The sequence below is a fragment of the Polyergus mexicanus genome, unplaced genomic scaffold (genome assembly GCF_030449975.1).
Source record: "Polyergus mexicanus isolate NDT 795.1 unplaced genomic scaffold, iyPolMexi1.0 SCAF_10, whole genome shotgun sequence".
NCBI classification, from domain to species: domain Eukaryota; kingdom Metazoa; phylum Arthropoda; class Insecta; order Hymenoptera; family Formicidae; genus Polyergus; species Polyergus mexicanus.
In genome coordinates this window covers 9,687,717-9,709,982 of record NW_027223330.1, presented here as the reverse complement: position 1 = coordinate 9,709,982, position 22,266 = coordinate 9,687,717, and the positions used below count along the sequence as shown (strand labels likewise).

General features: G+C 34.4%; 2 protein-coding genes and 1 non-coding gene across 4 annotated transcripts; all 3 read right to left on the bottom strand.

Annotated features, from left to right (window-relative positions):
* Positions 1 to 1,707: 1,707 nt before the first annotated feature.
* Positions 1,708 to 8,943, bottom strand: LOC138936821 (vitellogenin). Its single transcript, XM_070302557.1, has 7 exons — positions 8,911 to 8,943; positions 7,842 to 8,590; positions 6,720 to 7,637; positions 5,493 to 6,546; positions 3,557 to 5,422; positions 2,484 to 2,926; positions 1,708 to 2,384 (listed from the first exon to the last, which is right to left on the bottom strand). The coding sequence occupies exons 1-7, from the start codon at positions 8,939 to 8,941 to the stop codon at positions 1,800 to 1,802; spliced, it is 5,646 nt and encodes a 1,881-aa protein (XP_070158658.1). The 5' UTR covers positions 8,942 to 8,943; the 3' UTR covers positions 1,708 to 1,799.
* Positions 8,944 to 11,946: 3,003 nt separating this feature from the next.
* LOC138937119 (alanine--glyoxylate aminotransferase 2-like) lies at positions 11,947 to 17,571 on the bottom strand. Of its 2 annotated transcripts, XM_070303059.1 has the most exons (9): positions 17,472 to 17,571; positions 15,753 to 15,852; positions 15,500 to 15,618; positions 15,135 to 15,369; positions 13,808 to 13,901; positions 13,269 to 13,477; positions 12,942 to 13,167; positions 12,432 to 12,830; positions 11,947 to 12,260 (listed from the first exon to the last, which is right to left on the bottom strand). In XM_070303059.1, the coding sequence occupies exons 2-9, from the start codon at positions 15,812 to 15,814 to the stop codon at positions 12,153 to 12,155; spliced, it is 1,452 nt and encodes a 483-aa protein (XP_070159160.1). In that variant the 5' UTR covers positions 15,815 to 15,852; positions 17,472 to 17,571; the 3' UTR covers positions 11,947 to 12,152. The 2 variants fall into 2 exon arrangements, with proteins under 2 accessions (XP_070159160.1, XP_070159161.1); XM_070303060.1 differs by lacking the exons at positions 15,500 to 15,618; positions 15,753 to 15,852; positions 17,472 to 17,571 and adding an exon at positions 14,656 to 14,834 and having other exon boundaries at positions 15,135 to 15,224.
* A 4,613-nt stretch (positions 17,572 to 22,184) lies between these two features.
* Trnas-aga (transfer RNA serine (anticodon AGA)) lies at positions 22,185 to 22,266 on the bottom strand. Its single transcript has one exon. It is a non-coding gene; the product is annotated as a tRNA-Ser (tRNA).

Below are 22,266 nucleotides of genomic sequence, written 5' to 3'. Positions count from 1 at the left end.
AAAAAACATTATTTGTAAGAAAATTGGATAAAAAAATAATTATGAATAAAAAATCAAGTTTTGCGATTAAAATTATGTTTCGTTCAGTATGTAATGTAAATTATTATTATATACATATATATAAAATGATCATTCGATTTCTGCAGGTCAATTTTTTTATCATCTATTTCTCGAATGATGATAACCACTCTCAATTTTTACGAAATAGATAATTATTTGTCGAGATTATTAGGCTAAGTGATTATTATCACGTACTAACATTTTTTCAGTTTTAAAGGATAAATTTTATCGCCAAAAGAAATAATTTAAGTTTCGCTGAAACTGCACGAAACTTTAAAGAGAATTCACAATGATGTTTTATACATACACGTATATGTATATACAACGTTATATAAATAAAATATTTATATCTCCGCAGGATTTCCGGCCATTATATCCCACAAAACACTGTTCTCTGATTAGTTATAATTAGCAACAAGATGACAAAAATAGAATAATTTCTTAGCTACATTGATAATTTTCATTGCAGATAGTCGTTCCCCGAATACAACATAAAAGGGTCAAATGGATTTTATCACATTGATATCCTGTCGATACATTGAATAATCTTTTTTTACTTTTGATATTTATCATTAAACACATTTATTTTTTACGAAATCTATAATCTTTGTTTACTTCTTCAATAAAGCTTTCCATGTTTTCATTCTCGAAATTATAATATACAAAGTCCTAAGATTAATATAAAAATTCTAATTATTTTGCTAAATATTAAAAGAAATTGAATCGTAAATAATATTTAGTTTCGAAATCTATAAAAGGAGGACTATTTATACATCTTGTCATTCTCTTATATAATTCTAATCGTAACATTAGATTAAACTCTATAATCTTCTCCACAACTATATTTTCACAACGTATTTAAAGCATTTGCTGTTTAATCGATAAACAGAAAGATAGAGAGCATAGGTTCGTAAAAGGTCATTAATAATACTCTGCAAATAATTAAATGTTGTTTTGTATTTAAAGACTGTTTGCATATATAACGATGATAGATAATTTTATCGTCTATTCTTTCTTTTTTCTTTTTCTTTTTATTTACATTTAAAGAATAAAAGCGATTGCGTGTTTTCATTTCTCTAACTTTACAAATACAAATTATATTTTATTTTTTAGAAATTATCGTAAAAGTTTTTTTTTCTTTAATAAATTAAATTTTTTCTCTAGAAGAAAGATGTTATTTATTATTACTATAGTTCAAAATTACTCATTATTACAATTGAAGAGACGCGCTCGTTCAACAATAGCGTAAATATTCTCGTAAATGTTTGCATCAAAATGTGTATGCAATAAAAGATGTAAGAGTATTATATCTAAATGAAATGATATTCCAACTAGATCACCCTGATCTAAACTATGTTTGAGAGATTCACTCGTTATTTAAAATTTTCTATTACAACTTAGAAAGAAATATTTAAAAATACAAATAAATATATTTATGTATTAACAAAATCTACTTTTATCTTTATCATTAAGTCTTATGGATTTAAATAAATGTATCTTGTGTACCTTGTATGCGTTTAACGTGCATGCAATTTATTTGATCGAATATCGTATGAGAAATAAAAGACCACTGATAATTACGTTGTAAAAATTCAACTTTATTATTGCTCACATTTCTTTAATTACTAAAAGAACATATTTGCAGTTTCCTAAAAAAAAAAAAAACAATAAAGAAAACAAAAAAAAGTCGTTTCTTTCGATTAAGTATGCTGGTTCGGTCTACGTATTGTACAATATAATCATGCAGCTTGGCAAGCCAAAGGAACTTCGTAAATCTTCTTAGTGGAGACAGGTTTATGGGACAAGTCCGGGTTAGCTCCTTGCTTGATTCGGTTCTTCAATTGTTCTGTAGCTTCGTCCTTCGGCGCGCAGTATAATCCATATGTCTTCGATTTTGTTTCGGTAGGCCAGCTATGCTGACCGCACGATGGTAGAGGTCTGACGGAGAAACAGATCTGATTATCCTCCTCCTCGACTACCGTACGATAAACCAATACAGTTTTATCTTGGTTATTCTGAACGCCAGCCCCGTATCTTTTGCCTTTAGTATTATTATGATAGCCCCAATTATTTATATCGAGGATCAAAGATTTATCCGTCTTCTTTATGTTGCTCTGATAATACGATTGCTGCACACATTGGAACTGTCTATTTTTGTTCTTCGCGGTGTATTCTTGCTTGCCGTCCTCCGTCAAAGTATACATAGCACAGAAATCTTCGGGTTTCTGTACGATGCAATTCTCAGGGCTGGCGAAATCGTTGTCGGATTGAGAATCGTAGGTGCCGCAAAGACCATGTATGCCATGACGATATCTGTCCTTTACCTGTGATGAGAAAATTTATGTCGATTTATATTTTTTCTATTATCATAGCTAATCTTTAATGTTATCAATTTTTCTCTCTTTCTTTTCCATTTTACTCACCTGAATTTGAATACGTTCTCCGTCATATACGGCACTGATTCCATATTTGGTAGATTGTACCATGACCGATTTGTCCGGTAGTTCGTAGATTTGGACATAAACTTCATCGTTCTGTTGTTCTTGAAGGATGTTCTTGCCTGGCTTGTCTTGCTTTTTATATAGCTTGACTTGCGATTCATCAATTAAAACTTGGATATCATCATTCAATTTCTGCATTTGAATTTCCTTGTCATTAAAGACAAAACGGACCTGTTTGCTGCCGTTCTTTTCTCGAGTCAAAATAGCCACTTTAATATCTTGTGGAATTGACGCCGAAGACTCCTCTTGTTCGGAGTTATATTGGAAATTAGGGATCAAGACCACTTGCCAATCTTCCGTTACTTGTAGGGGATAGAGTTTACCATCGAAAGTAACGATCTGGTTTTTGTCGATATCACACGTGGCTGCGAAAAAGAAATTAAATAATATTGCGTATCGTAATTTTATAATGTACTTTTATCCAATTAATTATAATGTAACCAAATAACGGTCCAATAAATAATTTATTTTACTAATATAATAATGATTGTGGAAAAGAGTATATACTTGTAGAATAGTCGAGAAAATATTAAGAGATCAAATGTATAAATATGATCGTAAAATATGAAATCACATCAGTTTTTGTATTGTTGTTCGAGCGTTATCTTATTTTCAAATTAAAACCCAAGCTATTAAATATATTAAATCAAAATGTATATCTCCTTTTTTAATATTTAGTTTTTACTTTACGCATGTTTATTGTATTGCATCTTTTTTTTTGTATTTTTGTATGTTCAACAGTTTACTAAAAATGGACCGAAATGTATAATAAATATTATTTGAATATTTTTAACCGATACTTTCATTTGCGTTTATTACTGCGTTCTTTGGCTCTTATTAGCCAGTTTTTATTGTTTAATTTTATATTACATTATTGAAAGAGTCTATTTCTATACTTATTGTTCATATATTTTAAACTCTCTCTGGTTTTTATTATTTAATAATATTAATATAAACGCTTCTATTTTTTACAAAAATCTATATCTGCAACTCACCTTGTTGTTCCGCTTTATGCAATACATATTCGACTTGCTTTTGAAGCGATAAGAATTTCGGTGATTGTGATGGCAATCCCGATGCCATTTCTGATGAGAATTGCTGTATCCATTCCGATACTATTTGCCATACCGATTTCGTTGACGATGACAATCTCGATAGTAATTCCCGTAGAGATCCCGATGACGCTCCCAATATCGATCGCGTTGTTAAATTCTGTATCCATACCGGTAATTTTGATACTCTTTGCGATAATAATTGCCGTGGCAATACCGGCAACAATTGCATCTGCGATTGTGTATCGGAAAGACCGTATAAGGAAAGAGTGAGATCCATGTTAGGACCAGATACAGAAACATTCACCTGGTCATGATCGGGTAACATCCTTGCTTCCATATCGATGGTGTCTTTTCCATTCTGTTTTCGGTTTATTGACTCTATTATTCCGTTAAAAATGTTACCGAGAAAATCGAGAATTTCATCGATAACTCTGTCTCGTTGCTCAGATTCGACACGCATTGAGAGCTTCATTTGATCGCGCATATGAGCGAGCTGAGTAGCCTTCTGACATGCGTGCAATCCTTTATTGCCTTGTTTAATCTCGTATTCACATTCCTTGACTGTTTCAGAATTTTTTACCATATTTTTCAGATTGTTACTTTGCATCATATTTGCATGAACATGCACTTTTTCAGCGTTTTTAAGATTCTTTCCGTATTGTACAAGAAATTCAAAATTGTTTTGCGGTTCACGACTCATTGTTCTTACGAAATCTAGAGGAGTCTTCTGTGAAAATTTCACCGTTCCACTACCGAGAGTTTCATAATTGATATTTCCATCCCTCTTCGATTGGACATTTGAGTAGAAAAGAACACGATATCTCTCGTCCACCTTGTTGTGTCCCACGCCGAAAGTGAAAATTGCATGGTTTTGTTTTTGTAATGTTGGGTATTCGACGTCTATGTCCCAAACGTGATTGTTGGCAGGTTGATTACTCTTGTGGAGCTCCGTCAGGAATTGCTGTCTTCTCACTTTGCTGTTTGGTTTTCCGTCAGTTACTGTGAATGTTTCCGATGTCTGTGATCCAGATTGCTGATTTGCAGCATTATCGGTGTTACTTTGAACCTGCGCAATGTTCAAGTGTATTCCAATGTCAGCTGCATTGTTATCCACAAATACATCGATCTTCTTGTAATGGACATCTTCTTCTTCACTCGGAGCTGTTAATAACTTTATCAAATTATTATTATTCTTTTCTATTCCGCTTTCAGTCACGACACGGAATATACCCGCTTCGAACGAGGTGCTGTAATGCGAGGCTCGTTCCTGCGAGGCTCCTTCCTGCCAGGCTCCTTCCTGCCAGGCTCCTTGCCGCACGTTAGCGAGCATAGCTCTTTGCATGTTTTTGTTCTGAGATAATGGTTGAAGATCCAGAATGTCGTGTCGCATGACGAAGGGAACGGTTGTCGCGTGCATTAATTTCTGAGTCTGTTGATTTGATTGCGGGATTAATTTCAGCTCCAAGCTGGTCTGATCTTCAGTGTATTGTTGTTCACCCTTGAATTCTAATGGTAGCTGTACATGAAAATCTCTATCGATACCAGCGATGTATTGCTGATGCTCGAAAGGTGTTACGAAACCGAATCTGTTCTGTGATCTACTGGCAAATAATATATTGAACGTATTTTTCACAGTTTTGGACTTCTTATTAATTTCTGCATGTGTATTTCTTGCTTCAACTTGACTCAAAATTGGTTTCTTTACTGTATAAGTAAAAGGCAGACCGGTTTCCGTCGGGAAGCTGATTATTTTATCGCGATTGTATAAAAGATTCATGTCCAATTGATTCTCGTGATTATTCCAATCTGTAACGCAATATCAGTTATGATTTATATGTGTAAAAATAAAGCTCTTTACAACGAAATTTATACTTACTTGTAATAATATTTTGAAGAACGTTCTCGTCAAAGGGATATAACTGCGTTTCGTATGGAGTGGTGGTCAAAAGATATCCTTCGAATTGTTCTACAGGATTGGGCTTCATGTTAAGCGCGCGTGCGATCTTTTCGACGAGTGTTCTTTTCTGGCCTTCTTGTTGGTTTCCCATTACATTTCGAGAATAATACTGGACAAGCTGTTTAATGCACGACAGTGCATATTCTACATCAAAGGTGGAAGGGCCTAAGTTATCATTTTTTATATCTACTTTCATATGTGCAAACTTAGGTAAGTAGCGGTTGCCACCGATTGTTTGAAGATAATATCTTTGAAGAAAATTGTCAGTAATCGAATCCGCGTAATAGCCTACAGAATTCTTACGGTCATCTACAGCTCCTGGGAAATTAGGGTGGTTTCTAGTATTCAATAAATTTTTGACCATGCGTGCTTTGACAGCGATATCTTGAGCTTGCCATTGCTTCAACTTGGCGAGACTATTTATGGTGGTCGTAACGGCAGAGTTCACCTGATTGCTTTTATCATAATGAGTTTGGCGTGCTATATGCATCATAAGAGGTAGAGGTGGATTGGTCTTAATAAGATTGTAAAAAGCCGCGACACGTACATCATCAGGCTCATGTGTATTCGAGTAGAGTTTGTAGACGACAGGCCTAACATATTTCGGATAGTCTTTGGCTAACGGAGACAACGAATTGACCATCATCAAACGTTGAAATTTGGTCAGTCCTTGATTCCCTTCCAGATATGACTCGACGACTGAAATAGCCTTCGGATGACCGGCAGAACACAATGCTAATATGTACGTCTGTACTCGCGGGCTGTTATTTTCACGGATGGCTTCTTTTAATTGTTCGGCGAAATGTGAAATAAGTTCCTCTAGTACATTATTCGGGGGCACCATAGAACCGAAACTTTGTACTGGATAGTGTTTTTTGTCGTGTTGGACGTTACGGATCATTTCGGCGAGTGCTAGAGGCGCGGATACGTTTAGGAAGTTTTCGTTCGTCACTTCTGGCGTAGAAATCAATTTCTGTGTACAGATCAAATTGCACAAATATTAAAATGAATACTTTACTTTAAATGCAAAAGTGCGATATAATTATTATAATTATTGATTTGATATGACAACTATTTTTTGCAAATTGAAAATATTAGAGTTTTGCTTCCTATTTTAAATTTTATCATGTATAAACATTTACTTACATAAAACTCTCTGATGTATTCCTCCGTGGGTGTGCGAACGGTTTTGGGAATTCTCGAAATGGACATTGCTGCCTCTAAACCCTTGATCGATCTATTCTTAATTATTTTTTTGATGACCTGAAGAGCAGGTCCTGTGCCGATCTGAATTATAGTTTTTTGAAGGACATTCTTGACTTTTTTAGCAATATTCTTTAACTTGGATAGTTTGAATGCGGCATTTTCTACTTCGGCGAGCTGATTAGTATTCATAGTACGAAGAAGATTCTGCAAGATCGTAAATCTCTCTAGCGTCTGGCCGGGTTTTTGAGCATTGGGATTCTCCATTCCCTCGGTTATTTGAATAGCCAGGTTTGCGGCTGTTTGCACCACGTCAATCTGATCGGACGTCTGGATGTTTTTGCCATTAAAGCCGATAAAGAAAGGCAACAACGGATTGTGCGGAGCCTCGTCTAAGCGCGGTGTAGATTGCAGGAAAGTCATGTCATCGTTTTCCTCGCTACTGGAGGAACTACTGCTGCTGCTGCTGCTGCTGCTGCTGCCGCCGTCTCGCTGATCGTTTAGCAAGGTTGATCTTGTTGAATGATGAGCTTCCTCGCTGGAACTTTCGGATGATTGAGCTTGTTGAGAATTTCGGCTGACACTTGGAAGACGTTGTGGGACCTCCGCGGATTTAGAGAACGGATTGTTGTACATGTACACTAGATTTCCGGTTGATACGTGTTGATCCGCCGATAGTTTCTGTTGCGTGAGTTTGCTTTTGTTCTTTTCGACTAAAGTTAAATTTACTTTGCTGTCAACAGAGCCCATGGCAGAATCTTTTTCGCCAAGTTTGACAAATATGTTGCTCGTCGTCACAGATGATTGGACAGTGAAACGTTTCAGATCGCCCGAGATGACCATATGATTTGTAGATACGTGCTGTAATAATCGTATAATCGCAAATAAGTCTTATTTTATTTCTTACTGCCTATAATATTTGTATTTTGAAGCATAATTAGCATAGAAAAGTAGCGATATTCGAAACACATGTCAAAAAACTTGTTCAAATATTACTAAATTATGTGACGTATTTTATCGGCTAAAATATTACAATAATTTATACATTATTAATATTTAACTTACCGAAATAGGTTTGTCATTTGGCGACATCTTAGTAAACTGATGCTCTAGATAACGCGGCCAATTAGGTTGATTGTAATGATAGCCCTGTCGCTGCTTGCATTTTTGGTAATCCTTCGTTTTTTTAATCTCGATGAAATTATTGTTTTCATCGAGATGCGGCAGAGGTACCATTTCTGGTTTCGTGTCGAGAAGATCTTTGGATATAGGCGTGATATAGTAACGAACCTCGCAATTGCCACCGACGGAGTCTTCCATGACTTTATACGAAGCGAATGGTTGTTGCTCGCTGTCGGGTATTTGATCGCTCCTGCTCTTTATTCTATTTTCACCCTGCGTATCGACTTGCAGCTGACTCAAAATACTCTTCAGCAGATTTACTTCCCAAACAGGTACATGCTTGTCGACCTTTACATCTCGCATCACTCCGTGCTTGAGCGTAATCTCGAACGGTTTTCCGGATATCGGAACATCGCGATATTCCTCATACTGCTGCTGAGAGTTTCCGGTCTCGTAGTCTTGCGACGGTTGCTCGTCCATGCGTACATATTGCAGCTTGGGAACCGTCGCTTGCAATCTGTCTGGTGTTTGCGCGTGAACGACAAGAACGCCTTTCATCGCAATACCGGAAACCGGTTGGTTTGAGTCCATCATGGTCGTCTTTGTTTCACTGTTTATGACATATTTATACACATTGTCTGCATCCCAGGCATGTACATGGTCGCTGTTGCTGCGACCCACGGCCACGCCAACTATTTGCAAAAAAACATGTTGCACAGTCAAGTTACAATAATTGTAACATTCGTATATTTCATTGTAAAATAATGTTTTATTACGATGTCTTAAAATATTTGATTCGCTCTTGCGTATAAATTATTTTCAACGATACGTATGTATATATACGAGACATAAGTTAGAGGTTTTATTTTTAAGAGAATAATAATTTTACAATTGTAGAAGAAAGATTTTTCTGTTCTTTTTCGGGACTTTTATTAAGATATTGAAAGTGACATTACTCACAATTTTTATGAAAACTGTCAATTATATATTCGTAAAATTAATGTCTACTTACCGATTAGCAATAAGATGAGATGAGACCACATGGTGTTTTGCGGCTAGTATCCAATGTGAAATGAAAGGTTCCTCTCATTGATTGAATTTATATCCAGGAATATGCCAACTCAGCTTGACCCTCCGATGGCCACAGATTCCATATCCCCACAAACTTGAAACAACATCATTCATAAACGCGTGACAAATTTTTTTTTAATCTCGCGCGCGATAGATTATTTGTGACATCCGCAACATAGTTAAGAAAGTCGAGATGCGGTCGTGACATCGGATTTCCGGATAGAACTTTGACTCTGTCCGTAGATATTATTTACCCATTGGTCGATTAAAATATTTTAATGTCCAATAATTAGCTTATTTTTTAATTATTATATTAAAATTTATTAGGATGTGCCTTTGAAGTAATTGGAAATTAATCAAAAATGCCTTTTGCTATATAATAATGTAAAATTCTAAAACTCGTACAAAGTATTGTATATACTTTGTACTTATATATTATGTACATTTTTTCTTAAAGATTAGGAAAAAAATAATATTCTAAATTTAATATAAAAATTTATTAATTAATATTTTTAATTTAATATGAAAATTTATTAATTAATATTTTATATTTAATATGAAAATTTAATAAACTGTGTTTACGCGCATGTGTATCTTGCTCATTTTTATCTAATTCTAATCGTAACTTAGATAGAAACGGCAATTTTTCACAACTGCGATATACCTAATTTAGTCGAATAAATATTATAGAAAAGCAATTTATAGATTTGCGACACGTCACTGATAACTTTCTGTAAGCGGTGAGTTTCCACTTAGTATTTGCAGACCATTCATATACGACCACAAGACGGTCCTATGTCATCAAATGCTATTTTTTATTCCTTTTTATTTTGCATTTTTTTTCATATATTAAAACGGCATTGAAAGACGTACAACAGGAGATATTTGCGGATGTAATGTGAAACTATCCTATATTTTCAACGGAAGACAAAAGTTAAAAATATCCAACTTTGATCCAGGTCGCGAGATATCGGTGTCAACGGATATTTTCTAATGATGATTACGTGATCAAAAATCTATATGTGAATAATATTTCCGTTAATGCATTTTTGTATCTATGTCTTTTTTCAAACTGCGATAAACTTCTAAACGTGCAAGAGAAGCATATACAGGTTTTCTTTTTTATATTTTACGCGCTTTCAATCTCTAAGCGCATACGATGTATATGCTATGATGTATGATTTATGCCTCAATTTATGTATTTATAAAAAAAAAAAATGTCTTTTTATTTTTGATTATTCAATAAAGCCAATCAAGATTGAAAGAAAATTAAAATAAATTCTTTTTTATAGAAAATATTGCGTAATCGTAGAAGAAAATATTGGATACATATAAGAAATACAATATTAAGATGTAACTATTATGATGTAAAATATTTTTGAAATGTATTTAATCAAATTTTATATAGGATGTTTCAGGGACCATGAGACAAAATTCAGAAAGTGGTAGGTGGTCTCACCAGAGAATCATATTTGATTTTGATTTTGCTTTTTTTAAATTTAATTTAAAGAACGTGGACTTTCTAATATTGTCAACGCAATGCTATCACACGAGCGATTGCCTATCTCACAGACGATTCAAATAGAGACGCATAGCTTCTTAAAGCAGTTGTCTCGCGACAGCACAATCCGAAATTTTATACTCTCAGTCAACGTTAAAACATCCGACTACCTATGATTGAAAATTTTTGGACATTCTGCACTATTTCTGTCTATTGCCAAGATAATGCTCGCAACGAGCATCATTTGCCCTTGTTTAACTTTCGGTGAACAACAAGAATGAAATGATACCGCGACGTCTTTTTATTATTGTATTTCTAAGACTAAACAGTCAATAATTTCGGTTTTTTTTTTTAAATAGAATTTCTAAAATATCCTTCTACTTTGTATTAGTTTTTCATCACTTTCTTGTTATTCTTTCTAATTATTAAAATTTAAAATACGAGATTTTCGTACGTTTTGCGTATGCAACACATATAAAAAGTGCAATTTTTGATAGCGATTATCTCGCGTTCGAGACGGTCAATTGCTTTTAAGTTGTACAAATGTGTAGATGCCACATTTATTAACGTATAGTTAAATTTTCAAATTTTTCTAGTTAATCGCGATTTGCGAAACAACTATCTTAAGAACACGTGTGGAGGATACGTGTTTCGTTTGACAAAAATTGATTTTCTTGTTGAAACTTACAACCACCTAAAATTTATCCCATGAATCCTAAAACGTATTCTATGAATTATATATATATATACTGATGAAGACATTTCTTTATGCAAAGATAGATCCGTGAATGTATCTCTTTTATGTATAAACGTTTGACAGTTGTATGTTAATAAAAAGATTCTAACATATGTAGATAAAATAAAACGTACAAAATATGTATTATTAAATTATTAAAAATCGCACACGACATATAACTACGGTAAAATATTGTTAAAAGCAATCATATTTTGTTCCTCTCTTTTTACCGATATTATTCATTATTAAATAACGATAAGAGATGCAACACTAATTCTCACGTCTCTCAGATTGTATCATGCTTCTAGTTTTCTTGATTAAAAACGGGTTTTGACTAATTTTTAATTTCTAATGTTTCAAATCAAGATCTTTTATGTTTATTAATTTTAACAAACAATTTTTAATAGTTTAGAGCAAAATTTTAATAATATATATATATCTGTATTTGAAAATTATTGAATTATAATATATTTAAAGATGACAAGAAAAAATTTGTTATTTTTATATAATTTCTTTTATTAATGTAATTAGTGGGGATTGATGTAAAGTGTAATAAAATATTTTAAAGATACCGTGTACATGTTAACATTTATTATATTAATGACAAGTTAAATTAAATTTTATTTTGAAGAGGATAAAATTAATAAATAACTTTGTTTATATAAAATTATATTTATTTAAATATATTATATATATTATAAGATTTCTTAAGTAGAAAAAGAAGAGTATATTGTCTTCTTTTCATAAACTAATCCTATATTTTTTATTTATATATATGTTTTTGATGAAGCTGTATACATTGTATATATATATATATATACACTATATGCGTGTATGTATGATAAGCATAATAACATTTATCTTAATTATCTTAAAAATAATAATACTTTTTATACATATGAAATTACTAAAAATTTTGTATTTGCAATATTTTCAGATTATATTATTAATTAGCGCGAACAAATAGTGAATTTCCGCTGTTCACTGCGGTGTTCGTATCGACTTCTATGGAGGAGATCGTTGCTTTGATAATAGTTGTAGTAGTTTCCAGCTCCTGAAACAATTATTAAGTGAGTTTTAGATTGCGTACACATATTCGATAAAAAAAAAAAATTTATTTTACTTCAAATACAAATTTTGTATTATGATAAAAGACACATGTTGCCTTAATAAAAATATTTATAATTGTTAATATATTTTTATATAAATATAAAATGCAAATCACCTCGCCGAAATCGATATCAACTTCTTCGAGTACTTCATCGAGAACGGATACGAAATGATTGACATTCTCAATAGAGAAGACCATTGGCGGCTTCAATTTCAAAACGTTGTTATCAGGTCCGTCGCTACTGACGAGGATCTTGTTCTCCTTCATCCTGGATACAACGTGTTTCGCCTCCGCCGTCGCCGGTATCCTCTTAATTCTGTCGCGGACTAATTCAACGCCTACGAATAATCCAGCACCGCGTACATCGCCGATAATCTTTCGTCGCTTCGCCAATTTCTCCAATTCCGCGATCAAATGATTGCCCACTTGCAAGGCGTTCTCCTGAAGATTCTCGCGTTCTATGACTTCCATCACCGCGTTCGCCATCGCGCAGGATACGGGATTGCCACCGTACTGAAATGAACGAGTGTACTATTAGTATAGAAAAAAAAATTTTTTTTTTTTTTTTTCTCAAACATATTTTGACCAACGAACATCGATATCTTTTTATTTTTACGGACTAACCGTGTTGAAGTATTCAATTCCGGTGTCGCGGAAGCTGCGCGCTATTTCAGGCGTAGTAATGACAGCCGCAACGGGATGACCATTACCCATGGGCTTGCCCAACGTGACTATGTCTGGAACAATGTCCTCGCCGTATAATTGAAACGCCCACATGTGAGTGCCGACTCTACCGAAACCGACTTGGACCTCATCCGCGATACAGATACCTCCCGCTTCACGTACGTGCCTGTAAAATCAGTAATTTCTTTTATTCTCTATAGTGCCACATCTTTTTGCTCCAAAACTGTAAATGTGTGTGTTTATAAAAAAAAAAAAATAGCTCCTTACTTATATACGTTTCGGAAGTAATTTTGTGGCGGTAAAATCTGACCACCGACCGATATGAGACTTTCCGCGATGTAGGCGCAAACCCCGCGTCCTTTGGCTTTGATATCGTCGCAGATTTGCTTTACATCCTCGGCGTATTTAACACCGAGATCTTCGTCCACGTAATCGATGGCGCGATATTTTCCACGGTACACATCCGGACAGGGAGCCTGAGAGAAAGGGAAACACAATGATGTATATATATATATAGTGACTCTCTCCTTTTTTTTTTCTCAAAAATACAGACGATATAAATGCAAAAATAGTTTTCTAATAAAAATTTTTTCTCGCAACACTGCTTTTTTCAAATCTTGATATCTAGATCGCCGAATTCTTGAACCAACGTTATAATTTTATCGTTAATTATAAGATATATTGATTTATCCATCACTTGTTGATTTAACTTCTTCCAATATAATAAGCTGTCGATGTAATCTTTTTCGCGATTCTATTATGCTATTTAATATAATTGTTTATGAGATGCATTCTAGATACTTTACCACGTGTACCCAATCCTTTTTGCCGGTGCCGTTAGGCTTGTTGAATTTGTACGGCGAGATATCGATTATCGTGGTGAGATGTCCATGATAAGCGCTAAAAGCAGAAAGATAAACGTAAACGGAAATTTTTTCTTTGGCCATTCCTTTTATTGAAGGATTCCTAAACTCTTCGAAGCCCTCCAAAGCTAATTATCTGAGAATTATTAATTATATATAATCTGTTTTCTCATATATAATATATATTTTTAATAAATGTTATTTTATTTAGTCAAAATACACAGTTCCTGAAAATACAACTTTTTAATTTTTTTCCCATTGTTACCGAAGATGGCCAACGACCCCACCGTAGTTACGATATCTAAAAGTTGCCGGGGACTACTCATTCATAAACTCGATTAACGATATGAAGTAATTATTATTAATTCGTGCGGACTCTTAACATCCTGAACCATTAATATTGATAATAAGACAAAGCGCAACTGTCCATAACACAATTGTTGCGATAATAGGAACACAAACCCGTAAAGAATTTTATTACGATTATCAATCTCTTAGCTCTGTATAACATATTCGTGAGAAGAATTCCATCTCACAATGGCTTTCACGACTTTATACATTTTTGATACTAGCAAATACATAAACTCGTCTAATAGAGTGGATCTGATTGATTTCGTTTTGTGTGATGTGATTTCGCTTTGTCTAGTTCGACATTTCCAAATCTCATTTATATAACATTCTTTTTCTTTTTCTCTCTCTCGGATAAAGTCCAGTCCAATATTCAGCGACATCATCCTCACCGATAGAAGGAGAAAATAAATATAGTTTTGTGTACGATACGTAGCACGTACGTCATCTTGAGACTTACGCCACCTAAAACAGCGACAAGATCTTTATGGCGGTGAATTCTATTTGCGCTGTAGTGAAATGAATCGGATGCCCACATCCGATTTGTCCGAATTTTCTGTATATTCTCGATCTCCGTGTTCATCGACGCTCGATGTCCCTGTCGATTTAGAGTGGAAAGACGCTGCGAACAAGCAAAAGACAGATCGATTCCATTAGTTCGGCAGTGAATTTTCTCGCTCGAGTTTGTTCGCAGCCTGAAATATCCAACATATTCGAGCCAACACTGCGGAATTGCTTGCGCCAAGAAGACCGAAGTCCGATCCGAGGTAGGCACGAACAATGGAAGTTCTTTTCATATTCGTCTCGTTAGCTCGACGGAACTTTGATTTCAGACGTGGAACGTGGAGCATGTTGAGCTCAATGTAGAATGTTACAGAAATATCGCATGTAGAGTAACTCTGACAGCGAAGGAGAAACTTACTGATCCAACGTGATGACATCCTTGCGCTTTGTATGCGTTCGAGCGAGACGGAGAGCGAGATCGTTAGCCTCGCTCCCGGAGTTCACCAGGAAGCAGACGGACAGCGGCTCCGGCAAAAGTGATGCCAATCGACTAGCGCATATCACCAGGTTGTCGTGAAGGAAACGATTGTTCGTATACAATAAGGCCATCTGTTCCTGCCCGGCTCGTACGACATCCGGATGACAATGGCCAACTGCAAACGGATTAACTCAGATTAATCAAGAGAAACTGCATTACATTAAAAATCTGCAATTATTATGTTTGCTATTAACGCATAATCAAATTCAACGCGAATTTTAAAAAATTAAAAAAAAAATACATACCATGCGCGACGTTATTTACGCAGTCCAAGTAGCGATTGCCCTTCTCATCGTACATGTATTGCCCTTCAGCCCTCACGATTTTTAATGGATTCGATTTGTAAAACAGCTTACACGATTGTCTGGAATTAAAATAAGTCGCTAAAATTATTATTTATCTGTTTTCTCGAGATTTAAAGTGCGTCGAATCAGAAGCAAAATATTTCTTTATGTATCTGTTATGTATGTATATGTTGTTGGTTTAAATCTTACTTACCCGATATGACGATCGCGAAGTCTTATAGTATCGGATTTTGGCATTTGTTCTAAAGACTCCATAGTAGAACTTTTTGCTAAGTTACTGATGCTATTAATATCTGCAAAATACGATAATCTTTGCAGCTTTATAAATAATTTAATGAAAAAGAATTTGGTTTATCGTATCAATTGATGATTGTGCAATATTTTACGTTTCTAACATATAATCACGCGGTGAATTCTTTTCTGAGTCAATTATAATATTATCGGACTAAATATATTGAAAGATGCACGCATTATCAAAGTTTTCCGATACTTAAACCAAGTTTAATGATAAAAAAACGGGAATGATAAAAATTTTTATCGCGATCAATTTATATGCCATTGTTTGGCTCCTTTGATAACATAAATAAGATCATTTTCACATATATAGGATATTAAATCGTGTCGTAACCGCTACTTACGTATCGTTAAATTTATGAAATACTTAGAAAGATCTGTAATGCCGAGTCTGCGTTACTAACAATAAGATATTTGATCAATTTGTGGTATCGACCTTTTTATAATAAAAAGATGGTGAGAAACATTATAAGTTATTACAATTTTCTAATTTTTAGCATCATATATTTTTAATAAAATTATATAAGCCTATATATTAAAATATAAAGTTAAAGAAAATTTTATTTGTAATTAGCTGAAAAATATAGTTTCGCTATCTATTCTCGGACTTTCTAATATTCATAAAAATCTGGTTTTTTTTTTTTTTTTGTAACTTTGTAAAAATTATTATTATAACGTATCTCGATATTTTTGCTAAAAAATAATTGACTCGAAATATGTCACAAATTTTGTTATAAAAATAAAATGCGGTAATAGAAACGAAAATCTAAAACAATAAGTAAGTGCATACGAATAAGATAGGAGAGTCAAAGAGTAATTTTCCGGTGGCTGATAAATGCTTGTGTGATAAAGTGATTAGTATGTGTAAGTATATTAATGTACCGTACGTGACCTCGTGCGTGATCTCGCATTTTAAACTAAACTTTAACAACTAAACAAGAAAAGAGCTATAATAAATGCTTTATATAATAGGTACAAAAAACAATTTAGTTTTAATCATTGTATTAACGATATTTTCAAGTGCTATATATATATATATATATATATATACACATGTATATATACATGTGCGAAAAATAAAATGTAAATGTTGCATTAATTTTTGCAAAGTTTCTGAATCATTAATTTCTCCGAATAAGAGATTCATTTATTTTAATCTTTTGTTAGAGAATTATTTTTATATTATGTTTTACAATTACATTTATCGCATAATCAATACTATAATTGTATAACATAGTAGATAATATTCGATTTTTTATCTGTAGAGAAAAAATAACTCGGAATTTTTCCACACTTAAAGAAACAATGGATTTCTTCGGTTTTCACAAAAAAAAAAAAAAAAAAAAAAAGGCACCGAATAAAAAGTGAGACAGTCTGTTTATAATGTTGTTTTTGTAAAGATAAAAAGCTAATATTAAAAACTGAGAAAATAGTTTTAGATTGTAAACTTTTACGAAATGAAGGAAACGCGTATAATAATTTAACAGTGAATTGGTATCCGTAACACAATATCGAGCATATGTTAAATAAATTTAATTCATCATTTCAAAATGTATGTTATTTTGATAAAAAATTAAGATAATAATTAATAATGAAAGAAATTCTGTGCATGTCGTACCTGAAATCGTGATTCGACGTCACCGTCGCTGCGATTACTGCGAGTGCAGCCGAAAGTAGTGCTGCAACCCTATAACAGTGACGTCATATATAGAGAGAAATGAATCGGCGGGGGTAAAAAAATACGGGGATGCGCACGCGTGTCGGACCAATGGCACTCCCTCCATAATCAACATCCCACATACCGCGCGCTTTCGTGCGTCATTCATAATCGTCAATTGTTCATATTTCAATAGAATTTATTGTTTGCACAGTAATTGCATAATTAAACGCATCAATATGAGATAAACATTATATATATTAAATAAAAAAAAAAAAACCATTATATATAGATACATTTTGAAACTGAGAGATTAAATTACGATTGAATATCTTATTAAAGATACATCAATGAATTTTTCTTAAATTTATTATATCGCTATTTTATGTTGTATAAATGCAGAAACTACGTTCTATATAAAAATGAAATTTGATAATCGCGTTCACGGGGCAAGCTTCTGTAATATCTTAACTATTTTAAGAAAGACGACCTTGCTAAAACACACCGGCTATATTGAGAACGAGATTTGGCGGAATAGATCTTTAATACATTTCGCCAGTCGCTCGCAGCTGAAAACTCGCAAGCGAAGCAGAAATTATCAGATAAAGAACATTGTAAATAGGCATGTAATTTAGGTGTGACAAATTTCTAAGTCACATCCTATATAGATCGTTCATATATTTGAGAAATCTGTTCTTATTGTTGGAAGAATTCCTGATGTTAGAAAGACAAATTCAACTTTTTTATAAAACTTTAAAAGATATTCGCGTGATCGGATTTCACGAATATTTCAGACGTGATTTATAAATAAAAGTATATCAATATTATAAAAGCCATTGGCAGATCCATCGGTAAATACTGCGATCACGAATCACAATCATATGTAGCGGGCACGTTTCGACGATAGTAATACGCGACACGTGATACGCGCTATCACGCAATTTAGACAACATCAGCGATCGCGTGATACGGCTATTGTAACGCCTGCGATATCGCCTGTGATAAACATAAGTCACGTTCATGCAATTACAAATCTTCCACTGTGGACGTAGAGCTAACAATCTTTGCTATCGATCTCAAGGGAAATGTACTCGAAGAAACTTATCGACATCGTCTCATTCCGCTATATTAAATCATCGCCTGATAATTTTTAAATGGTTCGAATCAATTAACATAACGGATTACTTTAGTAAATTGTACAATTATAATTGCAATAATTACAATAAGACATTTACGTGATATCACATTTTCCTGCAGAAATTTTATGATACTTATATTTACTTATCTATGTCTTTAATAAATTATCTCATTATTATCAGATTTATACATGTAGATATTTATTGCACAATCTTATTCTATTGATTATATACGTTGGTACATAAGTCGATTATTGATTATGGTGGCGAAAATAAATTTAATCACACGAATGTTTCGTAACATTTCGCGGAAAAAAAAAAAGAAAAGCAAAAAGGCCAAATGTTTATCGTGCGATATCACAGACTGGCGCCGTGCCAGTTGCCCGGTATATTTTTATTGTCTCATTGGTGTCAAATCTTAAGCGAAATGCAAATTGCAAATTGTTTCGCAAGGTTTTATTGGCGCGAATGAAGCATAATCTCGATGCGACGTGATCTTATTTGTTGCGTCACAACTCATACTATACATCCTTCATGAGACAATAATCTAGAAGCTAGACATGCCTCTTTTACTCGACTACTACTGACAAGGACTTACAATCGATGATCTACTGACCGTTTAATTTAAAAAAGATATTATCGTACCATTGAAGCGAAGAGATTCATATGTTACGCACACAGATTCATATATTAAATATCTGATATTATCTATTTTCATTTTACTTTTTCTCTTTGACCTGCCGATTCTTTCATCTGTTTTAAATCAATTTTTTTCTTCTCTATAAAAATTTGCGTAAGAAATTAAATTTTTAATTATAAATATTTAAAAAAAAAAATAAATGTCTTCCTGAAAATTAAGTTTCGAAGCTGCTAATATATTACTATATAATTAAACAATTTTGTACAGTACAATAAACAATGGCATATGATAAAAGATAAGATCGTATATCTATAATTGTAAAATATAGGTCATCTAAAAACTTAGATATGTGATCTTCGAAAATGTTTATTAATTTCTCTTCGTTACAACATTTCTGAAATACTTTCTAGGGATAAATATATCTGAAGGTAAATATAATTGATGTGCTTTTCTATTCGTAGAGTTAATTTTCGGCTACTTCAACATTTCTATTAACATGCAATAATTCGTGAACATTTAGCGCGAAACGGATGCTTGCGTTTCTATACTCGGCTGGATATTATTAATTCCCCTGCAAATGCGACGAGCGATATTGCGTAACCCACGAGAATAACGAGAAAAGCGACATATATAGAATGATCGCTGAGAACGATTTCGTTTTCCTTTCTCGTTATAATATCCTTCCAGAAATCTTCCACGTGCTTCTCCGCGAGACCGTATTCCATTAGCGTCAGCAACGCCCAATTAATTTCGTTCTTGAAAGCCGACTTCAACGGGATGGTATGCACGCGATAATGCGACAGAATGCACAGATCAGAGACTTTGAAGAGCCGTTCGCCCTTATTGCCCAGGATCATGGTCTCCAGCAATTTACCGTCCATCTCGGTTGTAAAATACGCCCTGGAGGTATCTACGGAGATGTTCTCCTTTTCCTCGACAGATGTGAATCTTTTCATTAATCCGGAAGGCAGACTATCACTCGCCCGCGAGCTCGTCGTATACCACCTTGGAGGCTACCACTTCGAGCCCCATGGCGAATAGATCCTCGAAATTGGACACGCGAATTTCGGCTGAGAATTCTATCACAAACGCAAACAGCTCCGCCTGAAATAGACCTGTGTACTCTGCCGCCGTTATCACTGTGACGACGAACAGCATCTTCTCCACGAGAGTTTAGGATACGTGATACGGCGAGAAGCCGAGGATCAAGGCGATGGTGTTTAAGGGATTGCGAGCTTGCTCGCTGACTCTCAGAATCATCGAGGCGCACCACACGATCGCCGCCAGGAAGATACCGATGAGGATCGTGACGATGATCGGCCAGAAGTCGATCGGAACCCTCGCCGGCAGAATCGGAATTAATAGACAAACCCTGTCTTCGCCGACGGCTACGCTGTGATCGTGCTCCGTGTTATACTCATCCTTATACATGAGCTCGGCTTTGTATATCGTATTGCTTTCATCCACGGAATACGTGTTTACCACCGTGCCGTTTATGGCGATCGACAACGCGTCCGAGAATGCTTTGGCCAGACCGTCGACCGTACCGTTTCTTGGCTCAAAGCTACCGTAAGGACTCCATATCTCTTCGAACTTTATTTTAAATGTATCGCCGTAAATATTCCGCGACTTTGGGTACCAGTCGATACTGTCGTCGTATACGGTCAATCTCGTGTAATTTTTGCTAAATCCGTTGAAATAATGCACCGCCGCGAAGACCGGTTCCGAGTACTTTGAGGGAAAGGACATTTCCAGAATGATCACGTCGAGGAATTTAAATTCCCATAAATATTTGAGCTGTCGTTCTGCGTTCAACGCGCGCTCGCTAGAATTAATTATAAGCAAGAGTTTCGGCATGTGTTTCGCATAGGATATCGAATAGACGTCTTTCATCGTGACGTTCAATTTTGCGTACGTAATCTCATCGTTCGATGCATAGATATAAATCAATAGAGTGCGGGAAGAAGCCTTATTCCATGGCTGAATGTCAAATCCAAAGAGAAAAATCTGCGACGGCCACGTGGTGATTACACTCTGGACGACGAGATCGAGCATACGTCCCGAATAAATATCGCACTTCTGAATCCTGATAATTACGTCCTGACACACGATCGATCTCAAGAATTTTTCGATCGATCGATCAATATAGTTTCCCGGATAAAATTTTAAGCTTACGATATTATGTGCAGCAAAAAAATAAAAAATAGCTCTTGCGATCTTCATGTTTCACAATAATTTCTTTCTCGTGCGACTAGATACGTGTCAAAACAAAATATGAAACATGCTGCTACGTCAAAGTACACGTGTACTCCAAGTCGAGAAATTATTATGCAATCTATTGTATTACCATTCACGTGGCAGCGTGATATATAGAAATAGTTGCGTAATAGCTTTCTGTAACGTCGATACACAGAACATTATGGTGAATAATATATCCTGATCTTATCTATAATTGCAAACACATGGGACAAAATTCGAAAATAGGACGAAATCGTCCTATTTCCCCTCGATTGACATAGATTTGCTATTCCTTTCCTTTATAATTCATTATTATTTTCCGCCTGTTTAATGATCGATTAACCGTTTCATTTATAGCACTCTGATTTCCTACATATTTTATTCGACTTGGATAAGAATTATCTCGACAAAGAAAAACGCAGATAATTTACGACGATACGATAAACACGGCACATTGATGCAAGAGCTAATCTTGTGCACTTTCGTAACACAAACATTTTTTAATGTACCGATAACGGATGTCGCTATTATGAAATAAATCTATATCATCGCCTTACATATTTTTTATATAAAAATAAAATGTCCGAAGTATAATATATATTGTTTATATTATCGATAATTGTTTGCATTTAGCGGCAAAAAATTATGTCATTCAACCTTCGCAGTCGGTAGGACTCGAACCTACGCTCCCAGAGGGAATCTGATTTCTAGTCAGACGCCTTAACCACTCGGCCACGACTGC